The sequence below is a fragment of the Dendropsophus ebraccatus genome, chromosome 1 (assembly GCF_027789765.1).
Source record: "Dendropsophus ebraccatus isolate aDenEbr1 chromosome 1, aDenEbr1.pat, whole genome shotgun sequence".
NCBI classification, from domain to species: domain Eukaryota; kingdom Metazoa; phylum Chordata; class Amphibia; order Anura; family Hylidae; genus Dendropsophus; species Dendropsophus ebraccatus.
The window spans coordinates 139,015,648-139,033,498 of NC_091454.1; the positions used below are offsets into that span (position 1 = coordinate 139,015,648).

At 41.4% G+C, this 17,851-nt stretch overlaps 1 protein-coding gene across 2 annotated transcripts in view; it reads right to left on the reverse strand.

The window, feature by feature from the left end:
• LMF2 (lipase maturation factor 2) overlaps positions 1-17,851 on the reverse strand; it is a 39,175-nt gene that overhangs the window by 12,518 nt on the left and 8,806 nt on the right. Inside the window, exons 5-8 of one of the 2 annotated variants that reach the window (XM_069979739.1) lie at positions 8,408-8,586; positions 5,630-5,753; positions 3,274-3,405; positions 328-433 (exon numbers count right to left, since the gene is read on the reverse strand). In XM_069979739.1, coding sequence (XP_069835840.1) covers positions 328-433; positions 3,274-3,405; positions 5,630-5,753; positions 8,408-8,586 — 541 coding nt within the window. Of the gene's footprint in view, positions 1-327; positions 434-3,273; positions 3,406-5,617; positions 5,754-8,407; positions 8,587-17,851 lie in introns of both variants that reach the window. The other variant, XM_069979731.1, reaches the window with a different exon arrangement.

Here is a 17,851-nt window from a genome sequence, read left to right on the forward strand (position 1 = left end):
ATGAAAGGGAGAGAATGGTATGTTAGGTTTTATCTTTTGAAGCAAAACCTATGTTTTTTTTGTATGTGTTAAATGTGGAAAGAAGGAAATGTTGCACTACACTATTCAGATTTGGTATAGCCTTATAGTGACCATAGAATATATTTCTGCAGGCTGAATAGTTCGAGTTTGATATAAAACAAAAAAAACACCACAAATCCCAAAATGGTGCCAATAAGTTAAATTTACCAAGAAAAAAAAAAAAAACTATCAGCAAAAATAAAACAGTAAGACCAATCACAACAATCTAAGGAGCCCCAAACTAACCATAATTTAGACAATGCATACCTGTACATGCCTTTAAGAATCTCCCAACTAAGAGATGCAGCTGCTACCCAAATAGAGGGAAATGTGAGCATGCGAAGCCATTGCAGGAAATCATGGTATGTAAATGCTGTAGAAAAAGGAAAAATTATAATATTTTACCAATACTACGTAACAATTTTCTTTGGTTTTATTGCATAGAAACATAAGGACAGCGAGGTCTGTGCAAGCTGGCCACCAAAACTAATCTGTTTTAGGTCCTTTATGCAACATGCGGCACAGTTTTATGCTATAAAAAGGTTGTATTGAGATACAGACCATTGAGAGGAGCCCTCTAGGTAGACTGACTTTTAAATGCCTTTTAAATGCCAGAGTACTATACAGTGCTCATTTCAAGTGTACCTGGCGTTAATACAAAACTTTTCACATCTTAGAGACTAGTGATGTCACGATACCAGAATTTTGAGTTCGATACCGATACCAGCTGTTTTATTTCGATACTCGATACCATTTCAATACTAAAGTTTAAAAAAAACAAAACTGTAAAAATACAAATATAATGCCCCCCCCCCCCCCAGACTGCAGATATGTACACAAGAACTCCCAGCATACCTCTATGTGCACAAAGAGGTATGATGGGAGTTGTGCACAAGGAGGTATGCTGGGAGTTGTGTCAGGAGGCTGCTGCTGTACAACTGCAGCTCCCAACATATCTCTTTGTGCACTACAACTCCCACCAATCAGCTAGTTATTCGGTATCCTATATTTTGGAAGACCTCTTTGAGTTTGTGGAGGCTGCAATGCAGTTATTGCCCACAAGGTATTTAAATATGTAAAAACCTGCAACAAATAACCAAACTGCAGCATGTGAACACAGCTGCAGTTGGCCAGTAACTTGTGTCATAAGAATTATAGCAAATGATCCGGATATTTATAGGATTGTTATATATATTGTAAGTGTCTGTATATATTGTGGCACTGCAGCGGGTCTATGCACAGCACCAGGGTTGGCACAATGTACATGGGGGGGGGGGGGGGGAGACTGCCACATAATATTCAGAGTTAGACACTACAATGCCATAGATAGAGGGGACAGAGAGAAAGAGAGAGAGAAAGAGAGAGAAAGAGGAAACAGATAGAGAGAGATAGAGAGGGATAGAGATATATATATATATATATATATATATATATATATATATATATATATATATATATAAAAACAGCAAATAAACAGATTGACACCCAGTTCTGGGCACTGGTGATGTCCCAGCCCTGAGATCCCACTGGCCTTTGGTCACATGGTGGGGACATTATACTGTCATTCCTACAAATTTCTATTCCATAAATTAGGGTATTTTTTTGTAGAGTCCATAGAACAGGACTGGGTGCTGGGTGGGGGTCCTGCAGCGTATGGTGAGGGGGACCACCATACTACATTGCAGCTCACTCAATTTGATCATCTTTTAGCACCTCAGACTTTTGATCCTTCTCATTATTTGCACCAACTGCTTCCTGAAGGTGGGATGTGCCATCTGCAGGGCTGGGGCCATGGTGGGAAGAGGGTGGGCTGCATGTGGGCCCTGGAGCTTTCCCAGAGTCTAATGGGAGGGGGTGAGGGTCAGCAGCAGGGATGGGGGAACACAGGGCCATGGTGGCTGGGGCTAGAGGGTGATGGCTGGTGTCATACTATATCTCATACATATACCAGGGGGTTGTGGCTTACACTGAGCTGTAATGGGATATGATGCTGTGCAGCTCCAGGTTTATTCCCTATCTGCAGATGGATAAGAAAGGCACTAAGAAAGGCACTAAGCTCACCTATCCCCGTGCCCACATTATGGGGCAGGAGCGGGCACCCATAGCCTGCCAGGTGTCATCTTCACCCAGATACGTCACAGACGGGTGGGAATTAGCCTGCTCAGCCTATCAGCGACTGCAGCGGTGTCCCGCCCCAGTCACTGACTGGCTCAGCATGGCATCTGTCAGCCGGATTGTGACATAGCTGTAGGGGAGCTAAGAAGACAGCCGGCTAGGGTCCAGGAGCAGTGCAGAGCGGTGCCCAGCGCTGCGAAGGGAATGAGAGGCAGCTACAATCTCGCAGCTGCGTCTCATTAACCCCTTAAACGCTGCGAGCTATAGCGATGTTGTGGGGGTCCCGATCGCTTGTGCCGACAGGCAGGGGTAAGTCACTTACCTCCATCCTGTCGGATTGGCGATCTATGAATAGAGTCTGCTCTCAGGCAGGTTCTATCACTGATCTATTCTATAGTACATGCAATCTATTGATTGCACGTTTTACAGTGTAAAAAAAAAAATAAAAAAAATAAAAATTGTAATAAAAAAAGTTTTAAAAAATATTTTTAAAAAAACCTTAACCCCCCCCCCTCCCAATAAAAGTTTAAAATACCCCCTTGCCCATTATAAAATTAAAAAAAATAAACATATTACACATCGTAGCATGCGATCTATTAAAATTTAACATTATTGTTCCCGCACAGTGAATGGCGTAAACGAAAAAGGAAAAAAAAAAAAAAAAACACAACAGGATTGCAGATTTTAATAAATTATATATCAGAATTTTTTCTTTTTTTTTTTAAAAAAAAGCGATCAAAATTTTTCTGTTACACCAATATGATATTAATACTAGCGATCATGGTGCAAAAAAAAAAAAAAAAAAAAAGGACACCCCAACCAGCCCTGTAGGTGGAAAAATAAAAGCGCTATGGCTCTCAGAAGGCATGGAGGAACATTGAATTATTTTGACCCGGACATCCGTGCATCAAAGGGCTCTGTCTTGAAGGGGTTAAAGGCTACAATGCATAGTATGTCAGAGACAGTGATTGTAGCTCAGAAAACTGCAAAGAATAGTAAGAAATGCACAGAAGTATTTCCATTCTTCCAACATTTATGTACTGTATATTATAGGAAAATATAACCCCAGTGTTAGAGAGCACTAAGCAAGGTACTTACCGGTTTTAGATTCAACAAGATACTTTTCCCAGTTTATTTGTAGCTCAAAGTATTTCACAGTCCAGAAACCAAGCAGACCAAGAACCAAGAGGTCGAAAAGCCCAACTAAAGACTGCATAGAGAGCCCACGGCCTGGAAATAAAAGTGCATGTAATAAATATAAAGTACAGTGGTGCCTTGGATTACGAGCATAATTCGTTCTGGGACTGTGCTTGTAATCCAAATCCACTCTTAAACCAAAGCAAATTTTCCCATAAGAAATTTTTGAAATGCAGACAATTTGTTCCACCCCCCCAAAATAATGATTTTATATTCTGAACAACATTTAAAACAAACATTTATAAACAGCTGAATATGTTATATTATAAGTTACTGTCGTAAGGGCATAAACCTGATAACACAGCAGCAGTTTGTAGATACAGGATGGAGCTGCAGATCCCCATAATGTAGTAGCGTAGTACAACAGGCTAGAATAGAAAAGCAGGGCAGCTGCTAGAGGTCTGTGTGGTCACATGACAGGAATGAAGAAGGGGTGTTCAGCATGGACCAATCAGGACTGACAAAGACTGCAGGGAGCATGAAGGAATGAGCAGGGCAGATGTGGGCACATACATGCAGCACTCTCTGTCCGGGGAGAGAGGAGTTACAGCTATGAAGAGATTACCCCCACAGTCCTGTCCCCTGATGCAATTCCCAGCCTGAGGTGGATCTGCTATGATTTGGAAGGCGAGGGAGACTTCCTGGTCAGAGTACAGGGCTGTAGACACCGCTATGCAGACCATGCCCCTCCTCCACTCGCGCTCCTACACAGTACAGGGAGCTCTTAAACCAAAACAATGCTCTTAAACCAAGTCACAATTTTGAAAAGCCGTGAGCTCTTAAACCAAAACGCTCTTAAACCAAGTTACTCTTAAACCAAGGTACCACTGTATATATTTTAGAAGGGACGGTAAAAGAAAAAAAGACACAAACTACATATTTACCTCCCTGGCACTGCAGCTGTGAGATTCTCTGGTCACCACTCCTATGCTGTTCTTTCTTGGTCTGATGACATCCTGCTCCATACTCAGGCTGAACGTGGAGCAAGACATCATTAGAAGAACAGAGCAGCAGCGACAGGAATACCACAGGATACCAAAGCTGCAGCACTGAGAGCAGGAGAGGTAAGTTTACTGGGTGTTTAATGCACAGAGAGGCATACACAGAGTATGTAGCACAAAGCATAAAAGCAAAACCAAGACTTTGCTGCTTTCAGCATTTTGAAAGTGTCCAATGACATCCAGTTCCCATGGAAAATGTCCGGTCGATGCGGAGCAGCCATTTCCGGTGGGAGCGGCAAATTATCGGCAACCGGCAACTGTGACGGATTGAGACAGCGACATTACTGACATGTCCCCAGCAGCATGGTTGAGTATGATGGTTTTCCTGGCTAACCCCCTGAATGTTACAAGTTACAATTATTCTCCAGCTTTCAGAAAACGTCAGGTTTCAGGTAATCGGTTACACTAAACTATTAAAAACTTCTAAAATCATGGCTTATTTCTACTGGAAACACCACAACTCAGTTTGGGTGTGGTTAAAGGAATACTCCGGCTAAAATGTTTTTTCTTTCAGATCAACTGGTGTCAAAAAGTTATACAGATTTGTAATTTACTTTAACTTAAAAATCTCAAGTCTTCCAGTACTTATAAGCTGCTGTATGTCCTGCAGGAATTGGTGTTTTTTTACACCAGTCTGACACACTGCTCTCTGCTGCCACCTCTGTCCATGTCAGGAACTGTCCAGAGCAGTAGCAAATCTCCACAGATAGGAACTGTCCAAAGCAGGAAAGGTTATCTGTGTAGATTTGCTACTGCTCTGGACAGTTCCTGACATGGACAGAGGTGGCAGCAGAGAGCACTGTGTCAGACTGGGAAAAAAAAACACTGCTTACCACAGGACAGCTGATAAGAACTGGAAGACTCAAGATTTTTTAAATGGATTTTGTTTTCTGAAGTTCCCTTTTAAACATTAAAGTAAACTGAGCTAAATTGCAGTAAACACACCACCAGAGTACAGACGTGATGCTGTTTTTGTAAGAAAGTAGCTGTGTTTCTTCTAAGCCTGGATAACCCCTTTAACGCACAGATATTACAATGAGTTGGAGGAGAACTGGAATACATTTTGAAAGCAAAGGGATCGAATCCCGAAAAAGCAAATACATTTCAGCCAAACTGTATGGCATTGCATTCACTTTCACACAAATTCTGTAACGCTAGAATAAACAGGCAGTGTATGCATGCCAGAACGGGACATAACCCAAGCACAGCCACACATTATGATGACAATGGCTTCAACTGGTCACCTTTCCCTTGACCTTTTTTCGCCTTCGGGCCAGATCCCAAATGCTGGTCATCCAGCAGAGAAAAGCAAAGAACCAGGGTCAACAGGTTAAAGAAGTTGTAATTCCCAGTAAGTACGATCAGCACCTGCAGCAGAACCTATTAAAGGAAAAAAATTGTTAATGTAGAAATGTACATGTGAAACATTCTATTCAAGATAACTGTAACTTGGATGATGAAAAAGAAAATATATTTGAAAGATTTTAGCTTCCAGGATTTTCAATTGAAGGGTCATCCTACAAGTCTAGTACTGTAAGTCAGCCAGGCTAAGCTGCAGCTCTACTGTAGCTATAACCAATTTTGCATGGCCATTACTGGAAAAACAAAGGAGAGGACAATTCGCCTTCATTCTGCTGAATGTCTGGGGTCTTGCGAGTTGAATACCCACCAGTTATACATTGAAGTCCTAAGGAATTGGCCTAAAGCTGAAAGTCCCAGAAAGTCTCTCAAACAGTGTACACAGTAATACACGTGGAATAAAGATCATACTGTAGTACTTAAAGGGGTACTCCGGGCAAATTACATAATTTAACACTGCACTTACAAAGGAAAGTTATATAACATTGCCACTTACACTCATTAGGACAGCTGTAATGTTACCCGTTTTTCAAAGAATCAAAGTCCCACAGGAAGTTCTGTAGTTCAAGAAGAAGGAAACACATCACGTCTCAATGCTGTTCCACAGGTGCCAAATTGAGACGTGATGTATTTCCTCTCTGTCACAGGGAAACCCGCCCCTCAACACCTCCTCTGCCCGCCCCACTCCTCCTCTGCCCGTCCAGTTTTACAATACATACTATATTATCTGTCGGGCTCCCTGCTCTGCAAGATCTGAGTCTCCTCTGCTTCTCAGTCATCCTGGAGATCGGCAGCTGCTTGCAGCATCCGATGTCACAGATCTAATAGGAGGCATTTGGCACCCTTTCAATGCCAGATGCCTGCTAGGAGATCACTGGTGTCTGATGCTACAGGATTCTCCTCCAGAATGACTGAAGCAGAGGAGACCTCGGACACCAGATTCAGCTATAACACAGTCTATATATCTATTATATATAATATCTATCTTTTATCTATTTTCTATCCATCTATTTCTTATCTATCTATCCATTTCTTATCTATCTATCTATCTATCTATCTATCCATCCATTTCTTATCAATCTATCTATAGCTTGCATAAGCACAATCACCATCATCAAGTATCAGCATGGCATGATGGTGGGGGTTGTATGTGTGCAAGCTGGAGTTGCACAGATTTCAGAACTACTACCACCATAATTGTCTCTTGGACAAGATGCTGGTAGTAATTTTTCAAGCTGTGCAACTCCAGGTTGCACAACCACAACCCTCAGCATCATGCCATATTAAAGTAGACAATGGTGGCTGCAGTTTTTATTCACTGGACACCCAAATAAGGGGGCTGGGTTGTCAGTATTTACCATTACTGCTTGTGTAGGGGACTAAGCTGTGCAGTGGGAGGGGAATAGATGGAGGGAGGCGGGGAATAGAGGAGCTAGGGATGGGGGGTGGGGTTGTGGGCATGTTTGTGGGTGGGAGGAGAAGGTGGGAGGTATACAGAGGCAGGCCAGGGAAACAAGGCATTGTGGGGACTGTAGGAATATGCAGCACACAGACACTGGTCCAAACAGGAAGCTGGAGATGTAATCAGCAGCAACAGAGAACAGTGCAGGGGGCAGCGAGAGCAGCCAGTGGGAAAAAATGTGACAGAGAGGAAGCCAGTAACCATCCCCCAGTGTGTGAGTAGTTTAGATTTTACAGGGGGTGCCTGGAGTACTCCTTTAAAAGAAACATCAATTCAGTATTAAAGAGGACCTGTCACTAGCTATTTAATATAGAACCATGAGGCTTATTTAAGAGCCACCAGCTCCTGGCCCAGACCATTTTTTTTTTTTTTAATTCCTAGATGTCCCCCATTAATTTTGTTACCATATATGCTAATGACACGCTGGCTAGGTAAGAGGGCGTGAATGCCCGCAATTTATTAGATCTTGATCTATGATTAATTCTCTAAGGGCCCTATTTCACGGGGCAATAATCGGCTGAATCAGGACGATTCAGCCAATTATCGCTCAGAACGATCAGCCAATAAAACGATCATTCGGCTGATTGTTTCTTTAGGTCCTGACCTAAAATCGGGTGCGCATTGCTACATGTAATCGAGATGCACTGCCGACGGCTAATAAATGAAGCATAAAATAAAATAATTACTCACCGTACCACATTTCCAGGTGTCCTTGAAGGGCCCTTCTCGATGTCTGCAGCTCTGCCTCCTCTGCACTGACAGGCCGTCAGCCAATCAACGGCCGAGACAGGCCCGCAGCCTGTGATTGGATGAGTGGTAGACGACCTGTTAGTGCAGAGGAGGCAGAGCTGCAGACACAGGAGAAGGCCCAAGAACACCTTGGAGCGTAGTAAGGAGAGTTATTAATTTATTATTTTATACTAAAGGCAAGGGTAAGGGTTACCGCTAACGATGACCATGCAGTTGCCCATTAGTCGGCCAGTCTAATTGCTCAGTAAATGGCCGCCGATCTAGCAGAATTATGATTGGGCCGTGTAATAGAACACCCAACGCTGACCTAAAAACATGAGGCGGCTTTCTTCCAAACAGGTATCCTGCATGGTCTCACGATATAGCATCCATTGTGCAAAATGGAAAATGGCAAAATTCACAGCCAATTTCCTTGTCCAAGATAAAATCAACGAACAGTTTTCTACCTAAAAAGTTTTCTTACCTGAGTATAAAATGAGAAGATACGAAGCCTTCTCGAGGGCAGGAAGAAAAGCCATGGCACCCCAATTTCTATCACGTAGGTGGCGACCACTGACAACTTCTGGAACCACACAGGAAGCTGATGAGCATACCATGCAGCTGGGGTTGGAATACACTGTGTCTCATAATGGTAAGTTAGAGCTAGAAAAGAAGGCGGGGGGGGGGGGTCACTTAAATCAGTCAACTTACAGAGACAGCTATTTTTCACAGTACAAAATGTGATGGCTTTCTAACTAGGAATTGCATAGGAACTATGTAAAAGAAATATGTTTAGTTAGCATAAGGTATGCAATGCTTCCTTTGTTTCTATAACATTTAGCATCACTGACATTTCAAAAAACTTTTGACATGTCATAGAGACATCAAATGTAAAGTATTCACCAGCATCCGATGGGAACCGCAGTCTTGACAAGGACCAACTGCTTGAAAAAGATCAAATGATGGTTGAAACGCTGCTACTTGTCTAGAATATGCAATAAAGTTATATTGAAGACTACTACTTCCATCAGATGCTATTGAATCCTTTACATTTGATGTTACTTTGCTGGTAAATTGGGAGTACCAGCTATTTAGCGTGCATCCTCTACTTACTGGCAACCATATCTGATTCCTAGGTGCTGTTAGACTTAAAGGAGATGTCTGGAGAAAATTTTTACTAAAGTATTGTATTGGCCCCCAAAAGTTATACAAATCACCAATATACAAAAGGAAGTGCACATAAATTGCTTTTTCCCTGCACTTACTACTGCATCAAGGCTTCACTTCCTGGATAACATGGTGATGTCACGACCCGACTCCCAGAGCTGTGTGGGCTGTGGCGGATGATGGCAGAGAAATGCTCAGTGTCCCTCCAGTGCCCTGTGTCCCTCAGTGTCCCCCTGCCATCATCTCCTCCAGCAGCCACAGTCTGCATAGCTCTAGGAGTCGGCTCGTGACATCACCATGTTATCCAGGTAGTGAAGCCTTGATGCAGTAGGAAGTGCAGGAAAAAAAGCACTTTATAAGCATTTCCCGTAATAAGTGTATATTGGTGATTTGTATAATTCTTGGAAAGTAATACAACACTTTAATAAAAATTTTCGACAGACTTCTCCTTTAACATTTCTTTGTTATGTCATAGAGACATGTCAAATGTTTTGATTGGTCCGGGTCGGAGCACTCAGACCGATCGGAGAAAAGAGCTGCAGCGCATCCTCTCCCCACGGTGTTAGAAAGTCAGGCTTAGCACAGTCTTCTCTCAGCTCGTTCTCCCGATTGATGCGAGTCTGAACACTCAAATCCAGACCAATTAAAACTTGACATGTGAAAACTTTTTTTGAAATGACAGTGACACTTTAAGCTTTAAATCAACTAAAAAGGGGATATTGATATAGATAGATATATATTGCACGTGGTGCCTATGCCAAGCACAAAGGCAGAAATCAAAGAAACAATTCTATTTCATCTCATTTACACAGGTAGTACACAGGTGCAATTTAACCTTTATTGTATATGTATAAAGCAATAATATACCATTATAACAATAATTCGAGGAGCCATTGCCCTACACTCCAATGCTCTACACACACCAGTGTAAGTGTGCACAGTATTGTAACTACCACTGTAGTAGCTGTGCCCTTGGATACTTCGATACTAGCTATTGCATTTACCCTGCTAACTATTCCTACATTCCCTGAAAATACCAACAATTTGGCAAAAATGGATGTTGGAGGGTCTGTCTTATCTGGGGGCAGCACCAAAGGGGTAGATCACCAATGTACCCCGAGCGAGGAGGAATAGCCAGCAATACAACATACTAGGGTGCAACAAGACTAACTTTAGCTGTGGCCCTGCCCTCAACAAGTGAATGCCACATTCCCTCAAGAAGCAGTGAACGTCCACAACTGGACACGGACAGAATACAATGGAAGGGTATGACTGCCGTTTTACTTCACCTTTCGGTTATTATTGTTCTTGTATGATGGTAGACTGCTTCATGGAGTAACAACGGCTGGTAATTGCTCCTGAGTGGTTCTGGTGACCGCTGTTGTGGGGATATTACTGTTTTATACAATAAAGGTTATATTTTAAGAGTGCATTCCACTCTGTGATAATGTTTGAACGCATGGAGGTGTTTTAGGACCATAGCAACTACGAACTAGTGGCCACTGAAACTTCACTTACACAGTTAACAAAGAGGCCATCTGGTATTACATAGAAAAAAATAATTTGTCTGAAATAGAGATGAGCGAACCTGGAGCATGCTCGAATCAATCCGAACCCGAACTTTCGGCATTTGATTGGCAGCGGCTGCTGAACTTGTATAAAGCCCTAAGGCTATGTGGAAATCATGTATATAGTCGTTGGCTGTATCCATGTTTTCCAGACAACCTTAGAGCTTTATCCAAGTTCAGCACCCCCCGCTAATCAAATGCCGAAAGTTTGGGTTCGGATCGACTTGAACCCGATTCGCTCATCTCTAGTTCAAACAGGTAACACTAAGATTAAAAGTTACTTTTTTTCTACAGGACAGAGGATGACAAGCTGATCAGCAGGGGGCCCCCACAGATTAAGAGGACAGAAGTTAATTTTACACCAAAAGAATGATACAAGCTGTCACTCAATTCACTCAGGGAAAAACTCAAGCTCCAGCCCCCAGCTTTCCGTGAAATCTGACTTGTTTAGGCAATCTCGAACGCAGCAGGTCTCAGGAGGGAGGCCCAGTGCTATCAGTAATTTTTTACATGTCTGAGGAAATGTCAAAAGTTATCGGAAATTACAGTAACACTTTAAAGATAGCAGCAGAAACGGGGAAGTTATATACATGGCAGATTAGAGCACAGGAGGACAGCACATGTAGGATATAGAAAGGGAGGGATGCAAAAATACACAGTAGTTTGCTTTTCTAGGAGGGAAATCACAGAGCTTGAGTACACATGTAAAGAGAAAGCAAAGCATTCAGCGTTAATTCTATCAGCATATTTGAGAGGAAATCCCTCAGGAGTCATGTTAAGCGGACTAGTTGAACTGTTCTGGTCTGGAGAAGTAGGATGTTGCTCTAATGAGTCCTGGAAAACATGGATATAGCCATAGGCTGTATTCACAATTTCCTGGCAGCTCTAGGGCAGAAACCAACTTCTCCAGCCATTAGTAATCAAATTCTTAACATTCAGGTACGGAGAACGTTGGTCAACCAGTATAGTTGGGCAAGTCTGCTCAGCACTACTAGTGAGCTGTAAAATGTGACTTTAACCCCTTAAAGGTCAAAGCCAATTTTCGTTTTTGCGCTTTTGCTTATTCCATTTTAAGTTTAAAAGTCAACAGCGCTTGCATTTTTTCACCTAGAGACGTATATGAGCGCTTTTTTTTTTGCGAAACCAATTGTACTTTGTAATGACAGGCATTATTTTTCCATAACATATGCTGCGAAACCGGAAAAAAAATCATTTGCGCTGTCAAATTGAAAAAAAAACTAATTTGTTTTGATTTCGGGGAGTTTTGCATTTACGCCGTTCGTCCCATGGTAAAACTGACTTGTTATGCATGTTCCTCAAGTCGTTACGATTACTATGATATATAACATGTATAACTTATATTGTATCGGATGACCTGTAAAAAATTCAAACCGTTGTTAACAAATATACGTTCCTTAAAATCGCTCCATTCCCAGGCTTATAGAGCTTTTATCCTTTGGTCTATGGGGCTGTGTGAGGTGTCAATTTTTGCGCCATGATGCGTTCTTTCTATCGGTACCTTGATTGCGCATATATGACTTTTTGATCACTTTTTATTACATTTTTTCTGGATTTGATGCGACCAAAAATGCGCAATTTTGCACTTTGGAATTTTTTTGCGCTGACGCCGTTTACCGTGCGAGATCAGGAATGTGATTAATTAATAGTTCGGGCGATTACGTGTGCGGCGATACTAAATATTATTTATTTGTTTATTTATTAATTTATATTTATAAAATGGGAAAAGGGGGGTGATTTGGACTTTTATTAGGGGAGGGGATTTTTTATTAATAAAAACACTTTTTTACTTTTTTTTTTACATGGACTAGAAGCCCCCCTGGGGGGCTTGTATATAGACAGCACTGATCTCTCATAGAGACCCGGGCCGGCCAGAAGAACGGATCTCCCCCCGCGATGCGATCCGACCCGCTAGACACCAGGGATAGTGTGCATAAAGCACTTCAATGCAGCTGTCAGGTTTGACAGCTGCATTGAAGTGCTTAATTAGCCGGCGCGGCAACGGGACCCGCGCCGGCTAACAGAGGCACTGCCCGGCTGCACATGTCAGCCGGGATCAGCGCCGTTCAGAGCGGGGTCCCGGCGGGACCCCGCTCTGAACACCCCCCACGGCACCATGACGTATCAGATACGTCATGGGTCGCTAAGGGGTTAATCTATTCAGGAGTAAAGCTGTGCAGATGTGACAGCAGGACTAACCACAGGGAAGTGTGACCTATGCAACTTTTTTTACATTAAAAAAGTTATCGCCACAATAAATTACTGTGGGAAAGGATTATCAAGCAGTCTTAGGGTATGTTCACACTAAGAAAATGTGGCGGAACTCCACAGCAAATCCCGCCTGCCTCAGTGTCCCACAGTATCTTTTTTTTTTTGGTTTAAATCTTTTTTTTTTATTTAAGCAAAAGTTCCCCCCCAGATACAAACATGATATCAGTAATCACAATATATCAACCGCATCGCTCATAAATATTACACATAAATATTACATAAGTATTCTATGTCACTACTAAATTCAATATAAAATCAATCTACCCAAATAAGCGGATGTATAATGAGCCAAATCTGTAATAAGTACTTACATTATTCATTTCATAGGAGCGATGCTTGACTCCCTTAACCCACCCATAATACCCACCCACCCATGCGGTGAAGGAAAGCACGGGGAAAACATACGATCAAATGATAAAGTAAAAAAAAAAAAAAAAAAAAAAGAACCCTTCCCTCCCAAAATCACAGTAGATCATTTATCCACTATTCCATCAATCCATTTATCCCATATTCGGCTATATCTGTTCTTCGCTCTACTACTCCTCACACAAGATATTCTTTCCATTCCAGCAACTTTATTTACCAGATTAACCCATTCTTGAATTGGTGGAATTTCAATTTTAATCCAATATCTCATCACTACTACCCTGGCCATTAATAACAGTTTTGAGACCAGTATTTGGCAATCCGATACCTGGATGGTACATCCAAGAATGATACATAATGGGTTATATGGAATTAATATTTTTAATCGATCTTCTATAAGTTGTACTATTTTCTTCCAATATTCTTGTATTCTATTACATTCCCACAACATGTGTAAATTATTAGCCTCCATATTTTCACATTTCTGGCACTTAGCTTCCGTTCTTATACCCATCCTAAATAACATATAAGGTGAATAATATACCCTTTTGATTATCTTGAATTGCATCAATCTATAGCTATTGTTTCTAGTGCTAACTCCCATATTTTTTAGTATATTCTCCCACTCTTCCATAGTAATTATACCTATTTCCTGGTCCCATTTGTGTTTAGTTACTGTGTATAGATTGCTTATGCTACTATCATTAATTAGCCTATATAATCTACCCAACTCCCCTTTCTTCTTCCCACTCATATTAGCTATATAGCTAAACACCTCATGTGTCTGGACTAAAAAACCTGTATGATCTATCGTACGTGCAACTGCGTGCTGTATCTGGTAATAATAAAAAAAGTGAAATGCTTCAATCTTTTGTGTTTGTATCAGTGTCTCTAAATTTATTAAACACCCATCCTTGAATAACTGATGTACGTCAAGGATGCCTTTATGAATCCAAAATTCACTCTCCATTTTTATTAACTCCTCAAAATAAGCGTTCCCCCAAAGTGGTGTAAAACTAGTACTACCTTTTATGTGACAAATTTTCTTTAGATTAGCCCAAACCTTTCCCCATAATTTTAAATAAGTGAGCCCAATAATATTTAGTGCCTTTATGTCTCCCATATCTATTATATTAAATATGTGTCTATGAGTCTTTTGTACAGGACTTTTAATATATTTACCCAGTGAGGAATCATTATTCCTTTGTGCGTTTTGAATTTGTAAAGCAAAAAAATAATGTCTAAAATTTGGGAGCGAAAAACCACCCTCCTTCATTTGCCCAGTAAAGTGATTGTATTTAAGCCGTACACGTTTCCGTCCCCAAATTAAACGATTCAAGGATATTTCAATAAGTCTAAACCACTTACTAGAGATCCATATGGGGGAAGACCTTAAAACATACATTATTTGGGGTTGAATTATCATTTTAATAAGAGCTAATCGATCTGCTTGTGATAAAGGCAATTTTATCCAAATATCAATTTTTTTATCTATCCTTTTTATCAATGGTTTTAGATTAAGTTCTATAAAGCTAGCTGGGTCAGGTGAAATATTTATTCCCAAATATTTAAAGCTTTGTTTACCCTCAATTCTTGTTAGCCCATAGTCCGGAATGTCCGTGTCGGGATATAGCATTATGCAAGAAGATTTTTCCCAATTAATCCGAAGGCCTGCCACTTCCCCGAATTGCTCTACATGCTCCATAACTCTGGGGATGGAATTCCTCGGGTCTCGAACCAGTACCAGCATATCGTCTGCATAGAGAATTACTTTCTCCTGTGTTCCTTTCAACCCAAAACCTTCTATGCATAAATCCTGTCTAACAATTGCTGCTAAGGGTTCCACATAAATAGCATACAATGTTGGGGATAACGGACATCCTTGTCTTGTTCCTCGTGAGAGAGTAAACCAATCTGAAAGCCCCCCATTAACAGAAATTCTGGCCCTGGGTGCATTGTACATCATTCTTATCCAATCAATCATGGTCTGACCCACTCCAAACACCCCCAATGCCTTCCAAAGGAAACCCCACTCTACCCTGTCAAAGGCCTTGACAGCATCCAACGACAGGATAGAGCGGGGCTCCAAGCCCCCAATCTGCATATCTGCGAACACCCTTTCAATGTTAGTAAATGCTGACCTTCCTGACATAAAGCCATTCTGATCCTCCCCAATTATGTCCTCCATCACTTCCCGAAATCTCATAGCAATAATTTTGGAAAAAATTTTAAGATCAGAATTTAACAATGAGATTGGGCGATAGGAATTTATATCTGTCTCGTCCTTATCCTTTTTTGGGAATACCACAATTGTGGCCTCCCTCATGGATTGGGGCAATTCACCCTTGGAGCAGGATTCATTTATAACTTCGAATAGGATCGGTAGAAAAACATCCATATACTTCTTATATACTTCAACTGGAATGCCATCTGTACCAGGTGCTGAACCATTTGGTAATGCATTTATTGCTATTTGCAACTCATTGATAAAGATTGGCTGATTTAGTTTTTCCTGTTGGATATTGGTAAGGGCAGGGAGTTGTATTTTGTTAAAGAAGGCTTCTAACTGTGCGTCTGAGGCCCTATTTTCTGCGGTGTATAAATTTACATAAAACTCCACAAATGCCTCCCTAATAGCCTGAGGGTCTCTAAGAATTACTCCTATCCCCCCTTTTATAGCCTCGACCCTTTTCCTTTCTTCCTGTGATTTTATTACATCTGCGAGCATTTTATTTGGCCTCCCCCCTTCCAAAAAGATTTGTTGATCTAAGAATTGTAATTTATGTTGTGCCTTTTCTAGCATATAATTTGTATATTTTTCCTGAGCTTCCCTTAGTTGCTGTAAATTGTCCCGAGAGGGATCAGCAGTAAATCTATCATGTAGCTGTAAAGCCGCTTTTTCCAGCTCTTCCTCCTTATTCCTAAACTTACGTTTGGCGTTAACAATTTCTTTAAATAACAATCCCCTTAGGAACGCCTTTAGGGAGTCCCATACTATCAATAAAGGGGCAGAACCCCTGTTGATTTGCCAAAAGCTGGTGATCTCACTACCGATCCCATTCTCCGTGTCTATTATTGTCAACCAATACGGGTTGAATCTAAATTGTTTTCCCCTTGGGCCTTCAATTGCCCTTAATTCTAGGACAAGAGTCATAATGGAATGATCCGATATAGTTTTTACCTCATACGTCATACGTACCACTCTGTCTCGTGCACCCTCATTACACAATACAATATCTATCCGTGATGCTGAGTAGTATGAAGTACTAAAACAAGAATAAGCTAGTCTATTACCATATAGGGATCTCCAGAGATCGATCCAGCCGACCTCCCGGGCGAATTTAGCCAGAGGGGACTGCCGGACAGAGACCGGAGATCCACTACTCCTTCTATCCATATCTGGATCCATTACCATATTTAAATCACCATTCAGATACATAGGTATTCCCTCTTTATCCTGTACAAATTGCGTTACCGCAACCAATATTTCATAAGAAAAAGGAGGAGGAATGTAGACAAAAATTAGAACCACATCAATGCCCTCTAAATTACCAAATAAAAAAATAAATCTGCCCCTGTCATCCACCTTCCTTTCCCTTTCTCTAAAATTAATCTGTCGATGTATATACACAGAGACCCCCGATGAGTAACCTGAACCACAAGAGTGAATCTCCATGGAGGCCCATCTACACCGCGCCCTTTGTAGGGTATCAGGTACAAGATGGGTCTCCAGAAGACAGACGATAGCTGGCAGAAAACACCTAACTCGGTCGAATATAGCTACCCGTTTAGTACGTTCACCCAATCCCCTAACATTCCATGTTATAATCCTTGTATCCATTTATATTAAAGGAAGAGAAAAGCAAAAAAAAAAAAAAAAAAAAAAAAAAAAAAAAAAAAAAAGAAAAGAAAAGAAGGAATCTATCTTCCCCGTGCTCCCCCCACCGCATGTTCCCACCCCCTGGATCCCCCCCCCTATACCCCCAATCCCCGCCCACCACGGCGACCTGATATACCTATCTGGCATCCAGATCTCTCTAACTGTTGCTACACTCCGCCTCCCCCCTCCCACCTCCCCCCGACCCGCGCCACAAACATAAAAAGTAAACAATTTATTGGTTATCACAGCCCGTTTCTATCCAGCCAATCCTGGGCTTCTAGTGGTGAAGAAAAGAACATTATTTTTTCATTATAGGTCACCCTAAGCTTGGCTGGAAAAATCAATGAGAACATTATCCCTGATTGCCGCAACCTTTTTTTAACATCTAAAAAAGACATCCTTTTCTTTTGAGTCTCTCTGGAAAAATCAGGATATAATCCCACACGGCTACCATTATAGGAGATTTCTTCCTTTTGCCTTGCAATCCTTAAAATCGCATCCCGATCGCTAGACAGTAGAACTTTCAATAATAGTGTCCTAGGGTGACCTCCCGGAGGAGGGGCTTTTGCAGGTATCCGATGAGCTCTTTCTATTGCGAATAATTTGGATAATTTATCACTGCCCACAGTCTCTAATATCCACTCCTCACAGAACTTTA